This window comes from Scyliorhinus torazame, chromosome 14 (genome assembly GCF_047496885.1).
Source record: "Scyliorhinus torazame isolate Kashiwa2021f chromosome 14, sScyTor2.1, whole genome shotgun sequence".
Taxonomy (NCBI): domain Eukaryota; kingdom Metazoa; phylum Chordata; class Chondrichthyes; order Carcharhiniformes; family Scyliorhinidae; genus Scyliorhinus; species Scyliorhinus torazame.
The window spans coordinates 135001410-135023255 of record NC_092720.1 but is presented as its reverse complement, the minus strand read 5'-3'; the positions used below and the strand labels follow the sequence as shown (position 1 = coordinate 135023255).

Here is a 21846-nt window from a genome sequence, read left to right as displayed (position 1 = left end):
CTACGTAAAAAACTTTCCACGCACATCTCCCTTAAACTTTCCCCCTCTCACCTTGAACTCGTGACCCCTTGTTGACACCCCCACTCTTGGAAAAAGCTTGTTGCTATCCACACCTCAATTTTGTAGACCTCAATCAGGTCCCCCCTCAACCTCAGTCTTTCCAATGAAAACAATCCTAATCTACTCAACCTTCCTTCATAGCTAGCACCCTCCATACCAGGCAACATCCTGGTGAACCTCCTCTGCACCCTCTAAAGCATCCACATCCTTCTGGTAATGCGGCGACCAGAGCAGTATTCCAAATGTGGCCTAACCAAAGTCCTATACAACTGTAACATGACCTGCCGACTCTTGTACTCAATACCCCGTCCGATAAAGGCAAGCATGCTGTATGCCTTCTTGACCACTCGACCTGCGTTGCCACCTTCAGGGTACAATGGACCTGAACTCCCAGATCTCTCTGTACATCAATTTTCCACAGGACTCTTCTATTGACCGTATAGTCTGCTCTTGAATTAGATCTTCCAAAATGCATCACCTCGCATTTGCCTGGATTGAACTCCATCTGCCATTTCTCTGCCCAACTCTCCAATCGATTTATATTTTGCTGTAAAAAAGAAGAAAATTACAGCACAGAACAAAGAAAATTACAGCACATGTATTGTGCTGTAGAATCTATGATTCTATAAGGCAGGTATTATTTACTTTTGATCCACAGAGGCCTGTGATCCAAGAAGATAATCACTGCATTTCATCATCCTTCTGGATGGCTTTGGCACCTCATATGCATACATGCCTCTTCTGGCCTCTTGCCCTGCAACCTTTGCTTCCTTGCCCTCAATCGCCTTCAGCACTCTTGATGCGCCATCCTTGGAGGAGATGTGCAACTCCTCCATCTCGTCCTCTGGGAAGCCTCGCTGCTTTGCAGAGCCAGTTTGTGCTGGGTGTAGCAAGCCATAATGATGTGTGAAACCCTCTGTGGAATGCATCGGAATCACATCTTCAAGATACCAGTGGTTTGCTCTACCACTGTTCGTGTGGCGGATTGAACATTGCTGTACCTTTTCCCATCTGGTGTTCTTGGCTGTCAGACAAGCGTCATCAGCCATGCCCTTTATGGGAGGCCTTTGTCGTCAAGGAGCCAATCCCGGATTTGGGTTGGCCCCTTGAAGATGTTCGGAATCTGTAATTTACTCATGTGGGAATTGTGGCATATTTCTGGGCATCTTGAAAAACATGAATAATGTGGTTGAAGGGCAGTTGCACATTGAGCGAATGAAAACCTTTAATATGCTACATTGGCTCTTGCCAGGGAGCTCTTATAACCGCGTGGTACAGTTAATAGCACCCTCCATCTGTGGCAATCCTCAAACACAAGCAAATACCAGTGCTTGAGCTGCCTGGCTATGTGAAACCCTGTCGAAAGCCTTCTGAAAGTATAAATAAACCAGATCCACCGGTTCGCCCTGGCCAACTCTACTAGATATATCTTCAGACAATTCCAGTAGATTTGTCAAGCATGATTTCTCTCTTGTAAATCCATGCTGACTTTGTCTGATTATACCACTGCTTTCCAAATGCTGTGCTATGAAACCCTTGATAATGGACTCTAGCAACTTCCCTATTACCATTGTTAGGCTCACTGGTCTATAGTTCCGTTTTCTTTCTACCTCCCTTATCCAGTGCACTCACGACTGCATCTTATAAAATACACATGAGGGCAAGTGTTCAATGATGGAATGAGATTATTTTAGGTGCGGCTGGGGTTTCACATCTCCCAACCTCCCCACTGAAAGGTTCAGCAGTGCCATTTGCGATGGCCTTCTGCTGTAACTCCAGTAGCCCAATAGATTTTGGATTAATTGCTGCACTGGCGAAATTCTACGCTTGAGACAATGGGTTATTGCAAGGAGATCGGCCAGTGGCATGAATCGAATTAATCTCAAATGCGCTTATGAATTAAGACTCCTGGTTGCATCCATTGTTATTAAAATGCTCCGAACATGTCTCAATGCATTCCCCCTCATTTGGGAATCGGCCCACCAGTGATCCTCCCAGAAACCCTACGAGCCCTCCCCACCACAAGTGTTTTGATTGTTTTATTTTCTATTCAGGTTGCAAGATGCTAATGCTGAGGTTTTACAACCAGACCAGTTTTGACCCGCTCAGTGAGAGTGGGAAATTCTCTCTCGTCATCTTGGGAGGAGCAGAATGTAATAATAATCGCTTGTCACAAGTAGGCTTCAGTGAAGTTACTGTGAAAAGCCCCGAGTCGCCACATTCTGGCGCCTGTTCAGAGAGGCCGGTACGGAAATTGAACCCACGCTGCTGGCATTGTTCTGCATTACAAGCCAGCAGTTTAGCCCACTGTGCTAAACCAGGCCCTAATACGGTTCCCTCCCTCTATTAAATCTCAGTCCTCTCCCTGTAATCCTTGATCGCATTGTCGTTATGGTGGCTATCCTGGTCTTCGTCCCTGAATCATTTGAGGTGGATGTGTCCATGCCCCACGTGGACTGTTCCCCTCCCCATCCTGAAGTCTATTGCACCGACAGCTCAGTATTATGCATACGTCCCACGTGCATGAGATGGTGACCATGTTCTGTGCACCTGGCTGGCCATGGCTGACAATGAGTTAACATTGTCCTCCCCAGTCCTTGTAAGTCCTGCAAACTAAACTGAAGCACCTCTTCACTTGACTCACTTCCCTTTCTGGCCCCGCAGACATATCCAACCCATACCCAATCATGTGTCTGTGTACACCCTTCCCCACTATTACCACCCGCCCCCATCAAATCTTTTCACTTCAGTCCCTTTCCTTGCCTCTGTCTTGCCTTCCCTCACTGCACACCCCAGTCAAGCCTAGTTATGGTCAGTCCCCAGATGAGGGGCTGGGTTGGGGGGGGGGGGTCGGAGAATCGCCGGGGGCTGGCGTGAATCCCGCCGCCACCGGTTGCAGAATTCTCCGGCACCGGATATTCGGCGGGGGCGGGAATCACGCCGCACCGGTTGGCGGGCCCCCCCCCCCCGGGCAATTCTCCGGCCCGAAGTCCCGCCGCAGTCAACCCACGCCAGCCGGCGTGGATTGAACCACCTTTGGGATGGCGGGACACGGCGGCGCGGGCGGGCTCAGAGGTCCTGGCGGGGGGCCCACGGTGGCCTGGCCCGCAATCGGGGCCCACAGATCCGCAGGCGGGCCTGTGCCATGGGGGCACTCTTTTCCTTCCGCCTTCGCCATGGTCTCCACCATGGCGGAGGCGGAAGAGACCCCAACCACTGCGCATGCGCGGGGATGCCGTGAGCGGCCGCTGACGCTCCCGCACATGTGCCGCCCGGCAAAGTCAGTTTCGTGCCAGCTGGCAGGGCACCAAAGGCCTTTCCCGCCACCTGGCGGGTCGGAAATCAGTCCGGCGCGGGCCTAGCCCCTCAAGGTGAGGGCTCGGCCGCCCGTGGTTCCCAAAATTTGTGAAGCCGGGTGAGATCCATCAATTCATTACCGTCTGGCTGGGAAACCCCTGAATTGTTGTGTCCTGGGTGAGGAGGGCTGAACTGTCTCCCAGTCTTCATTGGATCCCCTCTACTGGTCTCCACAGGAGGCAGGGGTTCCGGCGCCACACCAGTATTTATTTGCAATAACTTAAGAGCGGCTCCCAAACAGTGCTGCTAGTATTCCAGTCAACTTCAGACTGCCTCACAAAGTCTACACAGGTGCTTATATGGGGCCCCTCAATGAGCTATCATTGAGGGAGCTCATACTCCAATTGGCCAACCAATAATGCCAATTGAAGATCATTACAAAGTCCAAATAAGTAAGAATACAAAACACTCCTTTACTTGTAAGGAGTAGGTGATTGAGCATTGTGGCCATTTCAATTTGAGATTACAGTAGTCCTGACTTCAGCAGGAAAATGGTTGGTTTCAAGGGTCTCTCCAGTTTGGCAGAGTAGTTTCCCTGTTAACATTTCAGCTGTGGCCTTTGCTGACTTGGCTTACTTCAACAACCAGAGAGAGAGAAATAGAGATATTCCTGAAAAAAACTTTTGCAGGTGTACTGTTGCTGTTGGCTAGCTTTTTGCTTCTGTATCATATACATTCCAACACCCGAGCACCGGTTCATACACAAACACACACAAGCACACGGGGCAGCTTTTCAGCTGGCTTTTATCCCAGCCCTTGTATGTTCCTGGAAGGCAAAATCCACAAATCCATCTGGACTATTTCACAACCATTTCTTGATGAGACGATACTCTTTGATCATGTCCCATTGTCTCCACTGGAGATGGCAATTGGCTGCTGGATGCTTTAGATTTCTCTGTGTCTGGAAACAGGGTGGTTCCATTGTCTCTCGGAATATCATTCCCCTCCCTAGCAATTCTGTCTGTGACTGACTTAATATTATCAGCCATATTTGGTTTGTATGTCCATTTTTTAAATACTTTTAAATATTTACAGTTCAGTGTTTCCTACAGTTTTATGACACCCTCCCTCCAGTTCATGTAACTCCACCCCATGGCTTTCCGCTGGTCTGGAATGTAGAATCTTGGTTCTGAAACCAGGCTGAAATCATTGCTCTGTTGCCTGCACAGGCTGGCGCAGGTTAGGGGCAGCTTCATGAGGGAGGCGACCAAACCTTGAAGTCACGGTTGAAGTGCAGCAAATCAGAAGCATGTCCCTCATATCCGATCGTGAATGACACCAATCTAATTAGACGGGGGAGTGGCCTTTTCAGCCAGTGTAGTGGTGTGAGTCAGGTGAGCTGCTTGCATAATCAGCATTTATGATATTCAAATATCGTCACTGACACGGCGCAATGGGAAACCAACGCTGCCATCGAAGTTTGGAGCAGACAATAAACGACCCTGTTTTCATACTGCGCCAAACTAACTTTTGCGTTCCTATGATGTTTTCCCTTCCCGTCCCCCCATTATGCCTGCACTGACATGACCGGAAAATCCCCTCCCTGCCCCTGGCCTCTGATCAATAATCGAACATGTGTGCTGTCTGTAATCAGAAAACTTGGCAGTAACAAGAAAGCATCGCATTTGTGTGTGCCTAGTTTCTATGGTGGTGGTGGTGCTTGGACTTTAGTGTTGACATTCAAGTTGTTTAATGGAGGGCTGTAGAGTTAATGGTCTCACAGAGTAATACAGCACAAATCAAGGCTATTCAGCCTTTCGTGCCTGTGCAAGTGCCTAGGAAGATCTATCCAGTTAGATTCATTTCCCACACCTTCCTCCAGTGCTGAAAAATATCTCCTTCAACCACACTTGCAATTCCCTTTCAGAAGGGATTATTGAATCTGCCATCCTTTCGAGCAGTGCACTCCTGATTATAACAACTGGCTGTGCAAAGATGTTCTCTGCATCTTCCCTCTGGTTCTTATTCCAATTATCTTCAATCAGTGTCCTTTGGTTACTGACCTCCTGTCAGTGGAAACGGTTTCTTCTCATTTACCCATTCAAAATCCTTTGTAATCTTGAACACTTCAATTAAATCTCCCCTTAACATTCACTTCTCTAAGGGGAACAATCACAGCCAGTCTTACTTGAGGGCCTCCTACCACATTTCTCCAAAGACAATTTAGGGGCTGTTTAGCACAGGGCTAAATCACTGGCTTTGAAAGCAGACCAAGGCAGGCCAGCAGTATGGTTCAATTCCTGTAACAGCCTCCCCGAACAGGCGCTGTTACTTTTCACAGTAACTTCATTTGAAGCCTACTTGTGACAATAAGTGATTTACCTAAGTTCTCAAGTAAGTTTTTACAGTATTCTGATGGGAACCATACAAAAATCAAATGGTTTTCATTCAGATCCAAGGTTCAAATTGTTCCAAGTATTCATTACTATAAAGTGACGCTGCCAGGTACGTGTGCCAGTGGTTGGACTCCTATTGGCAAAGAATGTCCCTGGATATGACAAGGGGCTGCTTTTTGCCCCATTAGTCAGCTGATAAACCATTGTGGGGCCAAGTTAAGATTGTTTAAAGGAGCTGAAACATTTCAAACAATCCCACTGTTCAATAAACAACAGCTATGTTTTAAGTTTGCGTATTTCCAAAAGGAATCGGGTTGATCCGGGTTTCGTCAAGTTTAATCCAGCCTAATCCAAATGTAACCTTCATTAAATCACCAGCTGATGCTGTGGCACAATTCTACAGGGATTACAGTTTGCTCCCGAACAATGAGTTCTTGTGCTGTTTCCATGAGCAAGATCCAGATTGAGGCTCTGTGGGAATAACCTCCTCACTGCTTAACAAAATAAATCTGCACTGAATAGGGAATTGTGGGAAAACAAGAGTCAATGCGGTTACGAGCTCCGAGTCTTATGAGTTAGGTTTGGCCCAAACATTCTAAAGGGTTCACTGTAGGAGAATATTGTTGAGGTACATTTACAGAATACACTACAGGGACATATTAAAGAGCTACGTTTACAGAAAACATTACAGGAAAATATTATAAAAGTACATTAATATGACAAAATATCAGAGAATGTTGTAGAGGTACTTTTAAAGGATACACTATAGGGATATATCTGCCACTGATGTTTTGATGAAAGGGAAGGGGATCAGAGAAGTAATGTTTAGGAGGGATATAGATCTGGAAGAGGTTATGGAGACAGGAATTAATGAGGCTGTGGAGGGATTCGAAAACAAGGATAAGGATTTTCAATTTGAAGTATTGAAGGATTGGGAACAAGTACAGAACTCAAGACAGAGGGATAACGGGCAGGAAAAGGTGCTGAGATGTAAGCAAAGGTGATCATTGTTACAGTGATGCAAGTGAGAGGGTAAAGCTTCTGAAGCTTAGCTCCCTGTTGAACAAAACCTCAAGATTATGCACAAATGGAGACTGGCCAGGTGGTGAATGGAATTAATAGCAAAGGAGCACTTTGCATTGGAGGCTAAAGGTGGTGACTTTGGCTTTCTCATCTTGGATCTGGAAGAGAGTAGACTTGTCCAAGGTTGGAGTTTGGACACGCAGGCTCACAGCACAGAGGCAATGTGAGGACAAAGGGAAGTGATTGGGGTTAGAACTGGGTAACAAGTGCCAGTAAAAGTTGACCCTGTGTCTGTAGTTGAAGTCACTAAGGTCTAATACATAGATCGGTAAGAGGCCAATAACTGATCTTTCGGGCACTCTGGCACTGATGGTGTGGAGATAAGAAACCATTTCTGGAGATGTTTTCTCCATTCAGATGTGATTGCAATCATATAAGGAACAGTACACCTGGCCATTCACCCCATTCCACAATGTTGCCATTGAAAGAGGAGTATGAATGCTGCAGTATGAAGAAGACAGGAATTGAATTAGGAGAATGGTGAATTGGAGGGAGGTGATGATTAAGGATGGGAAATTGGCAAATCACTCAGCATTTGAGAACTAATTCCAGAAATGGGTGAATGTTGCAATGTATGACTTTTTCTTGCCAATGCAATCCCACACATTGAGGCTCTACAAACATTCCTTGCATTTCCTCTGATAAAGCTGAGTTTTCTTAGTGCATCTCTGGACATCAACAATACTTGGTCCGAATTTTCTGCCTGGTTAAAAGATCTGAGATTATTTAGGGACGCAGTGGGGCTAGCTTATTCCATGCTGCATGCGTCTCTAGTTCACAGAGAGTGTTCTTCATTCTCCGGGAGATAGAGCTACTCTCCTTTGCATCTTACCTTAACAGCAAGATGTTCAAGGCATTGTGATTCTGCCTTCACAATTCTTCCTGCAATCTGTCGTTTCTGCAGTTAAAGCTCTCAAGGCCATAAAAATGTCCTTCACCCTGAACAGTCCAGCAGGTGCCCTGAGTGATGCTGCCTGGCTGAATTTTACTCTTTCCAGCCAATGCCACCCCTGACCTGACCTGATTCCCTGCACATGCCTTCAATCAACAGTATAAATGAATCACACGGGTTCACTTTGCACAGTTCAATGATGCCAGCTCATCCTAATGTTAGGAGTGGTGCATTTGCGTCATGGCCAAGTGCGGCCCCAGTCTTGTTGGTCCCATCAAATCGAAGCTACCTGCTTCCAACACACGTATCCGTGTGAGTTGTCTAACACAGAACAGGATTCTGTGCAAAACGCTGTTGGTTTAATTCTACGGTTGCCTTGTCCCCACTCCAAACCTCCCTTTAGTGTGGGAGAGGATGGGAGCTCCTCCAAACATTGTGGATGTCCAGATGAGGCACGTTGATGCTGTAAAATGGAACAATTATTGTTTCAAGTCTCTGGTGTCAGACCAAGGTACAAGTGCATGTGCCACACTACCAAATGCGTGTGGCTATTTTTTTTACTTCCTGCACTAACCTCCCTGACGCTGGTCATTAGCATTTAATTAGAGGCAAATTTCTGCTTTCCAGCCAAACCCACTTAAAAGTGACTGAAATCTAGTTTTCCTAGGACATATACAGGCAGCAGATTGTTAAGGCCATCCGTAAAGGCTAGATTGAACCACATCTCTGTAAAAAGGCCAGAATCGAACTCACTGCCGCAGCAGGAGAGTGTTCACAATAGTTATGCTGAAGTCCTTTCAAGGGTTAAGTCTGCTGCAATATTTGGCCAAAATAATGTAATGCTTGGAGCCAAGCTGTGTTTGGACAGATGACTCTAGATAAACTCAGACCTGCTCCAAGCAAGATCTGATCTAAACACAGAATACTGAAGGGCTAACCACTTCCCATTGCATAGAGTTTGTACTCCAAGAATAACAGTTAAAACACACAAACTACTGATCCAAGCAAAGAATGTTCCGGATTATCTAGCGCTGAATAGCCAGAATGTTGAACACAGGCAATTCCCCAGGCACATGTCATTCAGACACAGCAGCACAGTTACAAGGCTAATCATGCTCACATCTAATAATTGAATGCGTTTCAGTTTTCCTGTTACTCGTGCGAGCTGAATGAATGAATGTTTAAGGGGCCTGAACACGTGGGTTGACTAATTGGCTATTTTTATCTTCAATTTAGAGAAAACCTGGTCTAATGTTTCTTGGCAATCAAGCTGTGTGTTAGTAAAAGTTTGGTAATCGAAGATTTTTATATAAAAATGGAACATTTGCCCAATTTAAACTTTAACTTCGACCATTTTACAGTAGATTGGGAAAACTAAAGTCTTGCATTTCTAGAGCTCCTTTCACACTCAGGATGTCCCGAAGCCTTTCCCAACCAATGCCACATTTTGTGAAGCACTGTTACAATGTAGAAAATGCCAATTTGCACAGAGCATGATCCCATAGGACCAGCAAAGTGATGATGACCAGATAATCTGTGATGTTGGTTGAGGGTTAAGTATTGTAAATTGATATCCTAGGTATCATAGAATTTAGAGTGCAGAAGGAAGCCATTCGGCCCATTGAGTCTGCATCAGCCCTTGGAAAGGGCACCCTACCCAAGCCCATGCCTCCACCCTATCCCCATAACCCAGTAACACCTAACCTTTTGGATATTAAGGGGCAATTTAGCATGGCCAATCCACCTAACCTGCACTTCTTTGGACAGTGGGAGGAAACCAGAGCACCCAGAGGAAATCCACGCAAACATGGGGAGAAAGTGCAAACTCCACACAGACAGTCACCCGAGGTCGGAATTGAACCGGGAGCTGTGAGGCAGCAGTGCTAACCACCGTGCCGCCTTTGGTTAGGACACTAGGGACAATTGTTCTTCTTCAAATAATGCCATGAAATTATGGGCAGCACGTTAGCACAAGTGGCTAGCACTGTGGCTTCACAGCACCAAGGTCCCAGGTTCGATTCCCCGCTGGGTCACTGTCTGTGTGGAGTCTGCACGTTTTCCCCGTGTTTGCGTGGGTTTCCTTTGGGTGCTCCGGTTTCCTCCCACAGTCCAAAGATGTGCAGGTTAGGTGAATTGGCCATGATAAATTGCCCTTCGTGGCCAAAAAGGTTAGGAGGGGTTATTGGGTTACGGGGATAGGGTGGAAGTGAGGGCTTAAGTGGGTAGGTGCAGACTCGATGGTCTGAATGGCCTCCTTCTGCACTGTATGTTCTATGTTCTATGAAATGTATTGTGTTCCATATTCCTGATGGAGTTTGGGAAATTGGCTTCATGGTGACAAAACCAGGTCAAAAAGTCATCAATATTTCACTGGTGATTGAAAACCTGAAGTGATTTACCAACTTCCCATTTCCAGCAAGGAATCTGACCTACTTGGAGCATGTTTTGGAGTGCGCCCCACACCCTGGTCTGACATTAATTTAAAGAGTTGGCTGATGTTGCTCCCCAAAATTTCTGCTATGTGCTCACAATGGCTGAGACTCCTCAGAAGGAGTACAAAATTGGGATGTTACTCGTATGGTACCTTGTGATGGAGTGTCTGTCCAACCAGGCGAGTAGGATTGTAAAACCAGAAGGAAGTCTCACATATTCCAATAAGGCTTGCACATTACACATTGACCTTGTTCTAGAATTCCCTCCCATTTTTCTATATCATTTTGAAATATTTCTCCAGCTGCAGCACAGCTCCATGAGCACTAATGGTACTTTCCACTCCATGAAATAATTTGATTTTAATATTCCCTGCCTGAATGTGTAGCCCTGTTTTATGTAAAGTCTCTTCACTAAAGGTGCAGGAGTAAAAGGTGAATTCCATGCCTTGCCTCTTTTAGGTTCTTCAATACAAGAAGCGTTGTGGTGAGCTGGAACAGCAGATCTTCGAGAAAACGTCTGAGTCGGAACAGCAGAATGTATCAGTTGAGTATAAGCCACTAATATTTCATGTATAGAGATCGGCCTTGGTAGAAATCTCATTGTTCAAGCCAAGGGAGAATGTCTGACTTGGTGACCTGCAGGCCTGCACCTGCTCCTGTATGTCCATACTTCTTGCTAGGGTAGACGTCAACCTTTAATGAAATGAAAATCTCTTATTGTCACAAGTAGGCTTCAAATGAAGTTACTGTGAAAAGCCCCTAGTCACCACATTCCGGCGCCTGTTCGGGGAGGCTGGTACGGGAATTGGACCGTGCTGCTGGCCTGCCTTGGGCTGCTTTAAAAGCTAGTGATTGGGCAGCACGGTAGCATTGTGGATAGCACAATTGCTTCACAGCTCGAGGGTCCCAGGTTCGATTCTGGCTTGGGTCACTCTCTGTGTGGAGTCTGCACATCCTCCCCGTGTGTGCGTGGGTTTCCTCCGGGTGCTCCGGTTTCCTCCCACAGTCCAAAGATGTGCAGGTTAGGTGGATTGGCCATGATAAATTGCCCTTAGTGTCCAAATTTTCCCTTAGTGTTGGGTGGGGTTACTGGGTTATGGGGATAGGGTGGAGGTGTGGACCTTGGGTAGGGTGCTCTTTCCAAGAGCCAGTGCAGACTCGATGGGCTGAATGGCCTCCTTCTGCACTGTAAATTCTATGAAATAGTATGCTAAACCAGCCCCTTAGTGGCTGGGTAGGCCCAATAGTTTGGCCTTTTCATGTGACAGTATAGCTCTTTCAGACAGTCTGTAAGAGTGAACAGCAGAGAAGCAATGTGGGTGGTATGGTGGAGCGAAAGAGTGAGCTGAACAAAGTACTGAAGAGGGAAAGGCTGAAGAAGTGAGATAAAATGAAGAGACCAGAAGGACTGAACACATGAGGAAGGAGGAAGAGAGACACAGGCAGTCTTCACTAGAAAACAGTGCATTGTGTCTTTAACATCGTGAATCTGTCCAGCTGCTTCACGGAAGTTTATTTGAAGATCTTTGAAGATGTAGCAGGCAGGGTGGACAAAGGGGAACCAGTAGTTGCAGTGTATTTGGATTTCAAAAATGCATTCGATAAGATGCCACATAAAAGATAACTGCCCAAACTAAGAACTCACAGTATTGACCATGATGACTTAGCATGGATAGAGATAATGATCAGGAAACATCAGAAAGTCAGGATAAATGGGTATTTTTCAGGTTGGCAACTGTGACTAGTGAAATGTTACAGAGATAGTGCTGGGGCCTCAGCTATTTATGATTTCATAATGACTTTGGATTGACCGTATTGTAGCTAAATTTTCTAATAGTACAATGATAGGTCGGAAAGCAAGTTGTGAGGTGGAAACAGAGTCTGCAAAGGGATCTGGTTAGGTTAAGCGAATGGGCAAAATTGTGGCAAATTGACATAATGGACAGGATTCCGCAGTCCCCGAGATGCACATTTCTCGGCGGCGCGCCATTAGCTTGTGGTGGGATTCTGTACTCCCGCCGCTTGTCAATGGGATTTCCCATTGAAGCCACCCCACGGCGGGGTAACGTGGCCAGTGGCAACAGAGAATCCCAACGGCCGGAGAATTTTGGCCATTGTGTGAAAGTGTGAGGTTGCCCACTTGACAGGAAGAATAGAAAAGCTGAATATTATTTTAATGGAGAGAGACTGCAGAATGGTGCAGTACAGAGGGGTCTACCCATCCTCTACATGAATCCCAAAAAGTTAAGATGCAGAAACAGCAGGTAATTAGGACGGCAAATAGAAGGTTGTCCTTTATTGCAAGGGGGATGGAGTATAAAAATAGGAAAGCTTTGCTACTGGTGAGATGGAACCTGGAGTGCTGTGTACAGTTTTTGTTTCCTTACTTAAGGAAGGATATACTTGCATTGAAGAAGTTCAGAGAAGGTTCACTAGACTGATTCCTGGGAGGAAGGGGTTGTCTTACAAACAAAGAACAAAGAACAAAGAAATGTACAGCACAGGAACAGGCCCTTCGGCCCTCCAAGCCCGTGCCGACCATACTGCCCGACTAAACTACAATCTTCTACACTTCCTGGGTCCGTATCCTTCTATTCCCATCCTATTCATATATTTGTCAAGATGCCCCTTAAATGTCCCTATCGTCCCTGCTTCCACTACCTCCTCCGGTAGTGATTTCCAGGCACCCACTACCCTCTGTGTAAAAAACTTGCCTCGTACATCTACTCTAAACCTTGCCCCTCTCACCTTAAACCTATGCCCCCTAGTAATTGACCCCTCTACCCTGGGGAAAAGCCTCTGACTATCCACTCTGTCTATGCCCCTCATAATTTTGTATACCTCTATCAGGTCGCCCCTCAACCTCCTTCGTTCCAGTGAGAACAAACCGAGTTTATTCAATCGCTCCTCATAGCTTATGCCCTCCATACCAGGCAACATTCTGGTAAATCTCTTCTGCACCCTCTCTAAAGCCTCCACATCCTTCTGGTAGTGTGGCGACCAGAATTGAACACTATACTCCAAGTGTGGCCTAACTAAGGTTCTATACAGCTGCAACATGACTTGCCAATTCTTATACTCAATGCCCCGGCCAATGAAGGCAAGCATGCCGTATGCCTTCTTGACTACCTTCTCCACCTGTGTTGCCCCTTTCAATGACCTGTGGACCTGTACTCCTAGATCTCTTTGACTTTCAATACTCTTGAGGGTTCTACCATTCACTGTATATTCCCTACCTGCATTAGCCCTTCCAAAAGGCATTACCTCACATTTGTCCAGATTAAACTCCATCTGCCATCTCTCCGCCCAAGTCTCCAGACAATCTAAATCCTGCTGTATCCTCAGACAGTCCTCATCGCTATCCGCAATTCCACCAACCTTTGTGTCGTCTGCAAACTTACTAATCAGACCAGTTACATTTTCCTCCAAATCATTTATATATACTACAAAGAGCAAAGGTCCCAGCACTGATCCCTGTGGAACACCACTGGTCACAGCCCTCCAATTAGAAAAGCATCCCTCCATTGCTACCCTCTGCCTTCTATGGCCTAGCCAGTTCTGTATCCACCTTGCCAGTTCACCCCTGATCCCGTGTGACTTCACCTTTTGTACTAGTCTACCATGAGGGACCTTGTCAAAGGCCTTACTGAAGTCCATATAGACAACATCTACTGCCCTACCTGCATCAATCATCTTAGTGACCTCCTCGAAAAACTCTATCAAGTTAGTGAGACACGACCTCCCCTTCACAAAACCGTGCTGCCTCTCACTAATACGTCCATTTGCTTCCAAATGGGAGTAGATCCTGTCTCGAAGAATTCTCTCCAGTAATTTCCCTACCACTGAAGTAAGGCTCACCGGCCTGTAGTTCCCGGGATTATCCTTGCTATCCTTCTTAAACAGAGGAACAACATTGGCTATTCTCCAGTCCTCCGGGACATCCCCTGAAGACAGCGAGGATCCAAAGATTTCTGTCAAGGCCTCAGCAATTTCCTCTCCAGCCTCCTTCAGTATTCTGGGGTAGATCCCATCAGGCCCTGGGGACTTATCTACCTTAATATTTTTTAAGACACCCAACACCTCGTCTTTTTGGATCACAATGTGACCCAGGCTATCTACACCCCCTTCTCCAGACTCAACATCTACCAATTCCTTCTCTTTGGTGAATACTGATGCAAAGTATTCATTTAGTACCTCGCCCATTTCCTCTGGCTCCACACATAGATTCCCTTGCCTATCCTTCAGTGGGCCAACCCTTTCCCTGGCTACCCTCTTGCTTTTTATGTACGTGTAAAAAGCCTTGGGATTTTCCTTAACCCTATTTGCCAATGACTTTTCATGACCCCTTCTAGCCCTCCTGACTCCTTGCTTAAGTTCCTTCCTACTTTCCTTATATGCCACACAGGCTTCGTCTGTTCCCAGCCTTTTAGCCCTGACAAATGCCTCCTTTTTCTTTTTGACGAGGCCTACAATATCACTCGTCATCCAAGGTTCCCGAAAATTGCCGTATTTATCTTTCTTCCTCACAGGAACATGCCTGTCCTGTATTCCTTTCAACTGACACTTGAAAGCCTCCCACATGTCAGATGTTGATTTGCCCTCAAACATCCGCCCCCAATCTATGTTCTTCAGTTCCCGCCTAATATTGTTATAATTAGCCTTCCCCCAATTTAGCACATTCATCCTCGGACCACTCTTATCCTTGTCCACCAGTACTTTAAAACTTACTGAATTGTGGTCACTGTTACCGAAATGCTCCCCTACTGAAACATCTACCACCTGGCCGGGCTCATTCCCCAATACCAGGTCCAGTACCGCCCCTTCCCTAGTTGGACTGTCTACATATTGTTTTAAGAAGCCCTCCTGGATGCTCCTTACAAACTCCGCCCTGTCTAAGCCCCTGGCACTAAGTGAGTCCCAGTCAATATTGGGGAAGTTGAAGTCTCCCATCACCACAACCCTGTTGTTTTTACTCTTTTCCAAAATCTGTCTACCTATCTGCTCCTCTATCTCCCGCTGGCTGTTGGGAGGCCTTTAGTATACCCCAACATTGTGACTGCACCCTTCTTATTCCTGATCTCTACCCATATAGCCTCACTGCCCTCTGAGGTGTCCTCTCGCAGTATAGCTGTGATATTCTCACAGATTTCTTGTGAGGAAAGGTTGAGCAGGTTGGGCCTATCATTGGAGTTGAGAATGAGAGGTGGTCTTGTTGAACAGCAATGGATTGAGGCAAAGAGCAACACAAAAGCCACACATGTATTATGTATATTTAGGTTAGCGGTTTTCCATTGAGGTATCATCCAACTGCAGAGCTCTTCTTGCCTCTGCCGCACTCATTAATACAAAAGTAACATGATTACCAAACCCATACTTGTGTAGTCTCTGTGTTAGGCGCTATCCTTAATTTCAGTTACAGACCCGCTTAGAAACAACAGAATCTCGCTTGAGGAGGACAGAGTATGAGCACAGCACTGAACTGGAGACCACCCTCATTCGCCTGGAGGAGGAGCAGCAGAGGTGAGCAACGTTTGTTCTGAAGCCCAGGAAACTGTATGCTTTATTATCTGCTCGCTCCACTCATCCTGCTACCTTCAATGTTCTATGCACATATACACCCAGGTCCCTCTGATCCTGCACCCCTTAATAACTGTAGCACTTATTTTATATTGTCCCTCCTTGATCTTCTTACCAAAATGCATCACCTCACTCTTCTCCACATTGAACTTCAATTGCCAGGTGAGATGTCCTTTTGAAGTTCTGCACTGTCCACTTTACAGTTCACAATGCTTTCCAGTTTTGTGTCATTTGAAAATGTTGATATTGTCCCCTGCACACTAAGATCTAGATCATTAATAAATATTTACCACGAAAAGCAATTCTAACCCCTGGAACTCCAATACAAACGTTTCCCCCGCCCAAAAAATATGCATTAACCATTAATCTCTGCTTCCTATTATTCAACCAGTATTCTATCCATGTTGCTACTGTCGCTTTTATTCCACTTACTGACAGATCAGAATTGATTTTGAGGCAATATAGCATGATGTTCCCATACCGGGAAGAAGTTGGATTGACCAAGCCAAACCTCATTCACCTAGGTATCTTTGAATCCCTTTACAACAATTCCTCCAAATTTGTATTTTTGTAAATATACTTACTGGATGGGGACATCTCTGGCTAGGCCAGCATTTATTACCCATCCCTAGTTGCCCTTCAGAAGGTGGTGGTGAGCTGCCTTCTTGAACCGCTGCAGTCCCCGTGGTGTAGGTATACACAGAGTGCTGTTAGGGAGGGAATTTCAGGATTTTGAACCCAGTGAATGTGAAGGAATAGTGATACATTTCCAAGTCAGGATGGTGGGCAACTTGGAAGGGGATCTTCCAAGTGGTGGAATTCCCAGGTATTTGATGCCCTTGTTCTTCTAGATGGTAGTGGTTGTGGGTTTGGAAGGTGTTCTCTAAGTCTAATCTTGGTAAGTTCCTGCATTCCATCTTACAGATGGTACACACGACTACCACTGTTTGTCAGTAGTAGACGGATTGAATCTTTGTGTAAGGGGTAGCAATCAAGCGGGTTGCTTTGTCCTGGATGTTGTTGAACTTCTTGTTGTTGGAGCTGCACTCATCCAGCGAGTGGAAAGTATTTAATCACTTTCTTGACTTCTGGCTTGTAGATGGTGGACTGGCTTTGGGGAGGTGAGTTACTCACAGCAGGATTCCTAGCCTTTGACCTGCTTTTATGGACACAGTATTTATGTGGAAAGTCCAGTTCAGTTTTTGTTCAGTGGTAACCCCAGGATATTGATAGTGGGGGATTCAGTGATGGTAATGCCATTGAATGCCATTGCAGTCAAAACAAAGGAAGATGTGGACCACTGTAGCACCCAATCCCAGATTGTGAAAGGACAGCGTCTGACTCACTGACCCACCCAGTCCCAGAGTGTGAAAGGACAGTGTCTGACCCACTGTCCCACCCAGTCCCAGAGTGTGAAAGGACAGTGTCTGACCCACTGTCCCACCCAGTCCCAGAGTGTGAAAGGACACTGTCTGACCCACTGTCCCACCCAGTCCCAGAGTGTGACAGGACAGCGTCTGACTCACTGACCCACCCAGTCCCAGAGTGTGAAAGGACAGTGTCTGACCCACTGTCCCACCCAGTCCCAGAGTGTGACAGGACAGTGTCTGACTCACTGTCCCACCCAGTCCCAGAGTGTGACAGGACAGTGTCTGACTCACTGACCCACCCAGTCCCAGAGTGTGACAGGACAGTGTCTGACTCATTGCCCCACCCAGTCCCAGAGTGTGACAGGACAGTGTCTGACCCACTGTCCCACCCAGTCCCAGAGTGTGAAAGGACAGTGCCTGACCCACTGTCCCACCCAGTCCCAGAGTGTGAAAGGACAGAGACTGACCCACTGACCCACCCAGTCCCAGAATGTGAGGGGACAATGTCTGACCCACTATCCCATCCAGTCCCAGTGTCTGACCTCCCTTGTTACAGACCACCCCTGCAATCGTGTTATACCAATCTTATCTGACTTGCAAATGAGCCTGACACACTGCAGGTTGAGGCCCTTGCAACAGCCAAAATGGGGTCTGTTTGATCTCAGCTCTGAGTTCACATGGCCCTGCTAAGCTCAAGTTTCCCTCCTGTGTCTCCTGAGAATCACAACCGATCCTCTTTCCCCTAATGGCAGAAAATTGGATTGGTCAGAATTGGTAGGCAGGACTCACAGCACCAGGGAGCAGGGTTTGATTCAGGCTTTAGATGACTGTGTGTTGTTTACACGTTCTTCCTGTATCTGCATGGATTTCCTCCGGGTGCTCCGGTTTCCTCCCACAGTCCAAAGATGTGCAGGTTATGTGGATTGACCACGCTAAATAGCCCCTTAGTACCCAAAGATGTGCAGATTTGGTGGGTTTATGGGGTTACAGAGGATAGGGTGGGGTAGTGGGTCTAGGTAAGGTGCTCTTTTGGAGGATCGGTGCAGAACTGATGGGCCAAATAGCCTCCTTCTGCACTGTAGGAATTCTATTGATTCTATGGACTTCCACATCCAGGCCCGCCTTTCATTTTTAACATCTGTCCGACTCTGAAAATTCAGCCCTGCCAGTCTACCGACTGTCAGCACAGTTGTTCCGGTCATTGTTTACAGGCGTGAAGGCTCTGTGCGGCCTTCCCAGTAAATCAGCTTCACTGTCCCCATAGCAGTGCACCACCAGGCTTGTTGTCAAGTGGTGTTCGGTGCAAGTCATATGAACCCCCTCTTTCAGTACTCCATTTACAAATCAAACAGACAGTCCCAAAAACATAAAACTTTGTAAGCTGAGTATTTGTAACATTCACTAACTTAAAACCAGTGCTATCCTGTGTGGGTGACACCTGGCTGCAGGTGGCGTTTGAATCTGGCCACTCGAGAATATTTTCTACTTGGCTCAGAGTTTCTGCTCCAGTGTTGCGCTTGGCTCTGGGGCCTGCCTGATGGCAGTGAGTGGGAAGTGGTTTAATACACAGCTGTTGGATTGAGATTCGTGTTTAGCTGGAGTTGACTGTACCAGTATGTGCCTGCCTGCTGTCCTAATTTTTACCTACCAGCCGAGACTCGTCTCGGATTTGAGTTACAACCCTTGTTGCACACTTGTAGAAGCATTTTTCTAAAAATCACATGGAAATCTAAAAATCTTTGAATTTCGTTCTGCCCCCTTTCATTTTTAGCTTTCACCCCATAATTATCTGGTAAATGTATTATAACTTAACATTGTGTCAGTTTGGGCTACATGGAAGCACTCTTCTGAACTAGAAAGGACCTGATAACATGAGCTTGCACCGAGGGAGTGCTGCATTGTAAGAAGTGTCACCTTTCAAACAAATTGTCAAAGTTTGTTCAGATTAAAAGATCCCACTGTATAATTCGAGGAACAGCAGGGTTGATAGGACTGGCAGAAAACAATTAACTAATTCATTCACCACACTTTAAAAAAAAAAAATTGTTCATGGCATATGGGCATCGCTGGCTGGGCCAACATTTATTACCCACCCCTAATTGCCCTTCAACTGAGCGCGAAGCCATTTCAGAGGGCATCTTTTTAAATAATCAACCACATTTCTGCAGATCGGGAGTCATATGTAGGCCATATTTTCTTCTTCCCTAAAGGGCATTAGTGAACCAGATGTTTTTTTTTTGTGACAATCGACTTTTTAATTCCAGGTTTTTATTGAATTCAAATTTTGCCATCTGCCATGGTGGGATTCGAACCTAGATCCCTAGAGTATTACGCTGGGTCTATGGATTACTAGTCCAGTAACAATATCATTACGCCACCACCTTGCCTCACTCCGCCCTCACTTCGGTTATTGTAGAGTCTTGTAGAAAAAGTGGCATGACAGCAGTAACTGCACTTTCAAAGTAACTTAAAAGATATTAAAACTTTTGGAATGTGAATGCATTCTATTTCTATAGTAAACGGGATTACATTTAATTGTTACTTTTCCTGTGGAGGAACCATACGTCAAAATAATCAAATTTTATGAATAACCTCCAAATGAGATAATCACCAACAAGATCCCACTTTTTATAGTTTTTATTTTATTATGAATTGGAACCCAATGCATATTAAGCATGAACATTAACAGGCAAATTATATTTTAAATATAAAGTTAAATTTAATTTTAAATAGTCAGCACAACAAAGATACCTCTTACACAGCCATCCATATCACTCCCCACAGACATGTGATGCCATGTGCACTTCCAAAATTCTTAAACCCAGCCGCTGGTATATAGGGGGCTGGATTCTCCAATTTCCAGACCAAGTGCTGACGCCGGCATGGGTACAGTGGCGTTTTACTCCAGAAAAAGTGGCGCAACAGCTGCAGCTATTCCAGGACCATTGGGGGGGCTAGCAGCCACGCCCGGCTCCCACGCCAAAAATGGCTGGAGAATGGAGAATGGCCGGGTCAGTTGCCGCTTGCGGACCCAGCCTGCCAAAAAATGATTCCCAGTAACCCCTGGACCACCCCGATCAGTCCCTCCAGCCCTAACCGAAGCCCCCCTGGCTAGCGACACGGCTCCCCCCCCCGACTGTGACGGCGCTGGACACAGTCTGCAGCCACCACGCGGGGTCAATGAAAGAAAATAGCATAAGTGTTCCGTCCCGTCGGGAACTCGGCCCATCACGGGCGGAGCATCGGGGGAGGGGCTTCCGATGATGCGCCAACGCCTTTCCAATGGCGTGTGACACGCAACGCAATGACGCCATTTCGGAGAGGGCAGAGACTCAGAAACCAGCATCAAATTGGCGGCACCCCTGATTTGGGCGCGGAAGTGATTCTCCGCCCGATCGCCAATTACGATATCCGTGTCTGTCAACGGAGAATCCCGCCCAGAAACTCTCACTTTTTCCCACTCAATTAAATCGGCCCTTGAGTCATATTCATTAGCAGCCATATTCGATCTGAGGTCTCCGGAGATAGTCACCACCCAAATAGTGCACTCCTGTAGAACCTCCTCAGCTAGGTTCATAACAGTCTTGATGTCACGGATTCCCCAGAGACTCCTTTATTCCATCTCTTTAATTAACCCCATTCAACAGTCTGGTAAACTCTGTCAAAACTCAGCAGCAATAAAATTGTCCAATTCACAATTCCTTTTCTAACCTTGCAGTAGGCGTTCTGTGCTGTTTAATTGTATTACACACACAGATCCTTGTAAATGTGCCTTCTCTGTTCTTCCCTCTTATTATCAATGAAAATTACAATTGATCACTTTATAATTGATGCAAATTCTAAAGTTCTTTTCAAATATTTTCAAAGAAATAAAGATTCCACAAACATTTTAAATATTACAAATTTTCTTTATTGTATTGCTTCTGGGTCAAAGGCTGTTTCTTAGAACATTATAATTGTGCAGTACAAGAAGTGTGTCTTTGTTTTGGCAGTCCATTCTAAATAATAATGTTGGTGTAAATTAAAAAATGTTTTAGTACCAAGGAATTGAAATGGTTATACTGAGTGCATCTAACCCTATTCTTGCACTCTGCTTTGCTTAACCTCAGAAACATGAAGGCAAGCATCCCGTTCCACTATCCAGCATGTATGCCAACCACCTCCTTTCATGAGTCAGCAGAAAAGTAACTACCCTTCCCATCCATAACCCAGCACAGTTAACAATCTTTAACTTTAGCAAAATCATGAATTTTACAATTACCAAACTCTGTCCTCCATACTCATCAGGACAAAAGTCTTGGAACTGATAGTTAATTACCAAGCATTGTTTGAAAATTTAAGCCAAGCTGCTTGACTCTTATTGGTCCAGTCTTTGCCCTGAGGAATGAACTAGCAAATGATTATCTCTTAGTTTGTTTAGCTGAAACAGGTGCAATGTGTGTACATGTTCTTTCTGTCTGCTAAGAACAAGGCCCTCTGTATTGATAGAAGTAGCTTCTAGTAAACAGAAATGCACCACACTGTCAGTCACCAGTAACTAGTGCATTTTCCACGGCAAGGCCTCTACCAATCAGAGCCCACTTGCCAAGCAATCAGCAGTCTCTTCTCATGCAGTATGAATTTGTTGTTACCCCTGACATTGATGTTCTTGCAATTGTCCTAATGAGTGCAAGATGAAAAGCTTCGACAAAATGTCTTTATTCAGCCATAATGGAAAATAATTGGAAGACTGAGTGGAA

At 45.8% G+C, this 21846-nt stretch overlaps 1 protein-coding gene across 1 annotated transcript in view; it reads left to right on the top strand.

Moving 5' to 3' along the window:
- Positions 1-21846, top strand: part of crocc2 (ciliary rootlet coiled-coil, rootletin family member 2) — a 432771-nt gene that overhangs the window by 130104 nt on the left and 280821 nt on the right. Inside the window, exons 5-6 of the mRNA XM_072474929.1 lie at positions 10620-10703; positions 15574-15680. Coding sequence (XP_072331030.1) covers positions 10620-10703; positions 15574-15680 — 191 coding nt within the window. The remainder of the gene's footprint in view (positions 1-10619; positions 10704-15573; positions 15681-21846) is intronic.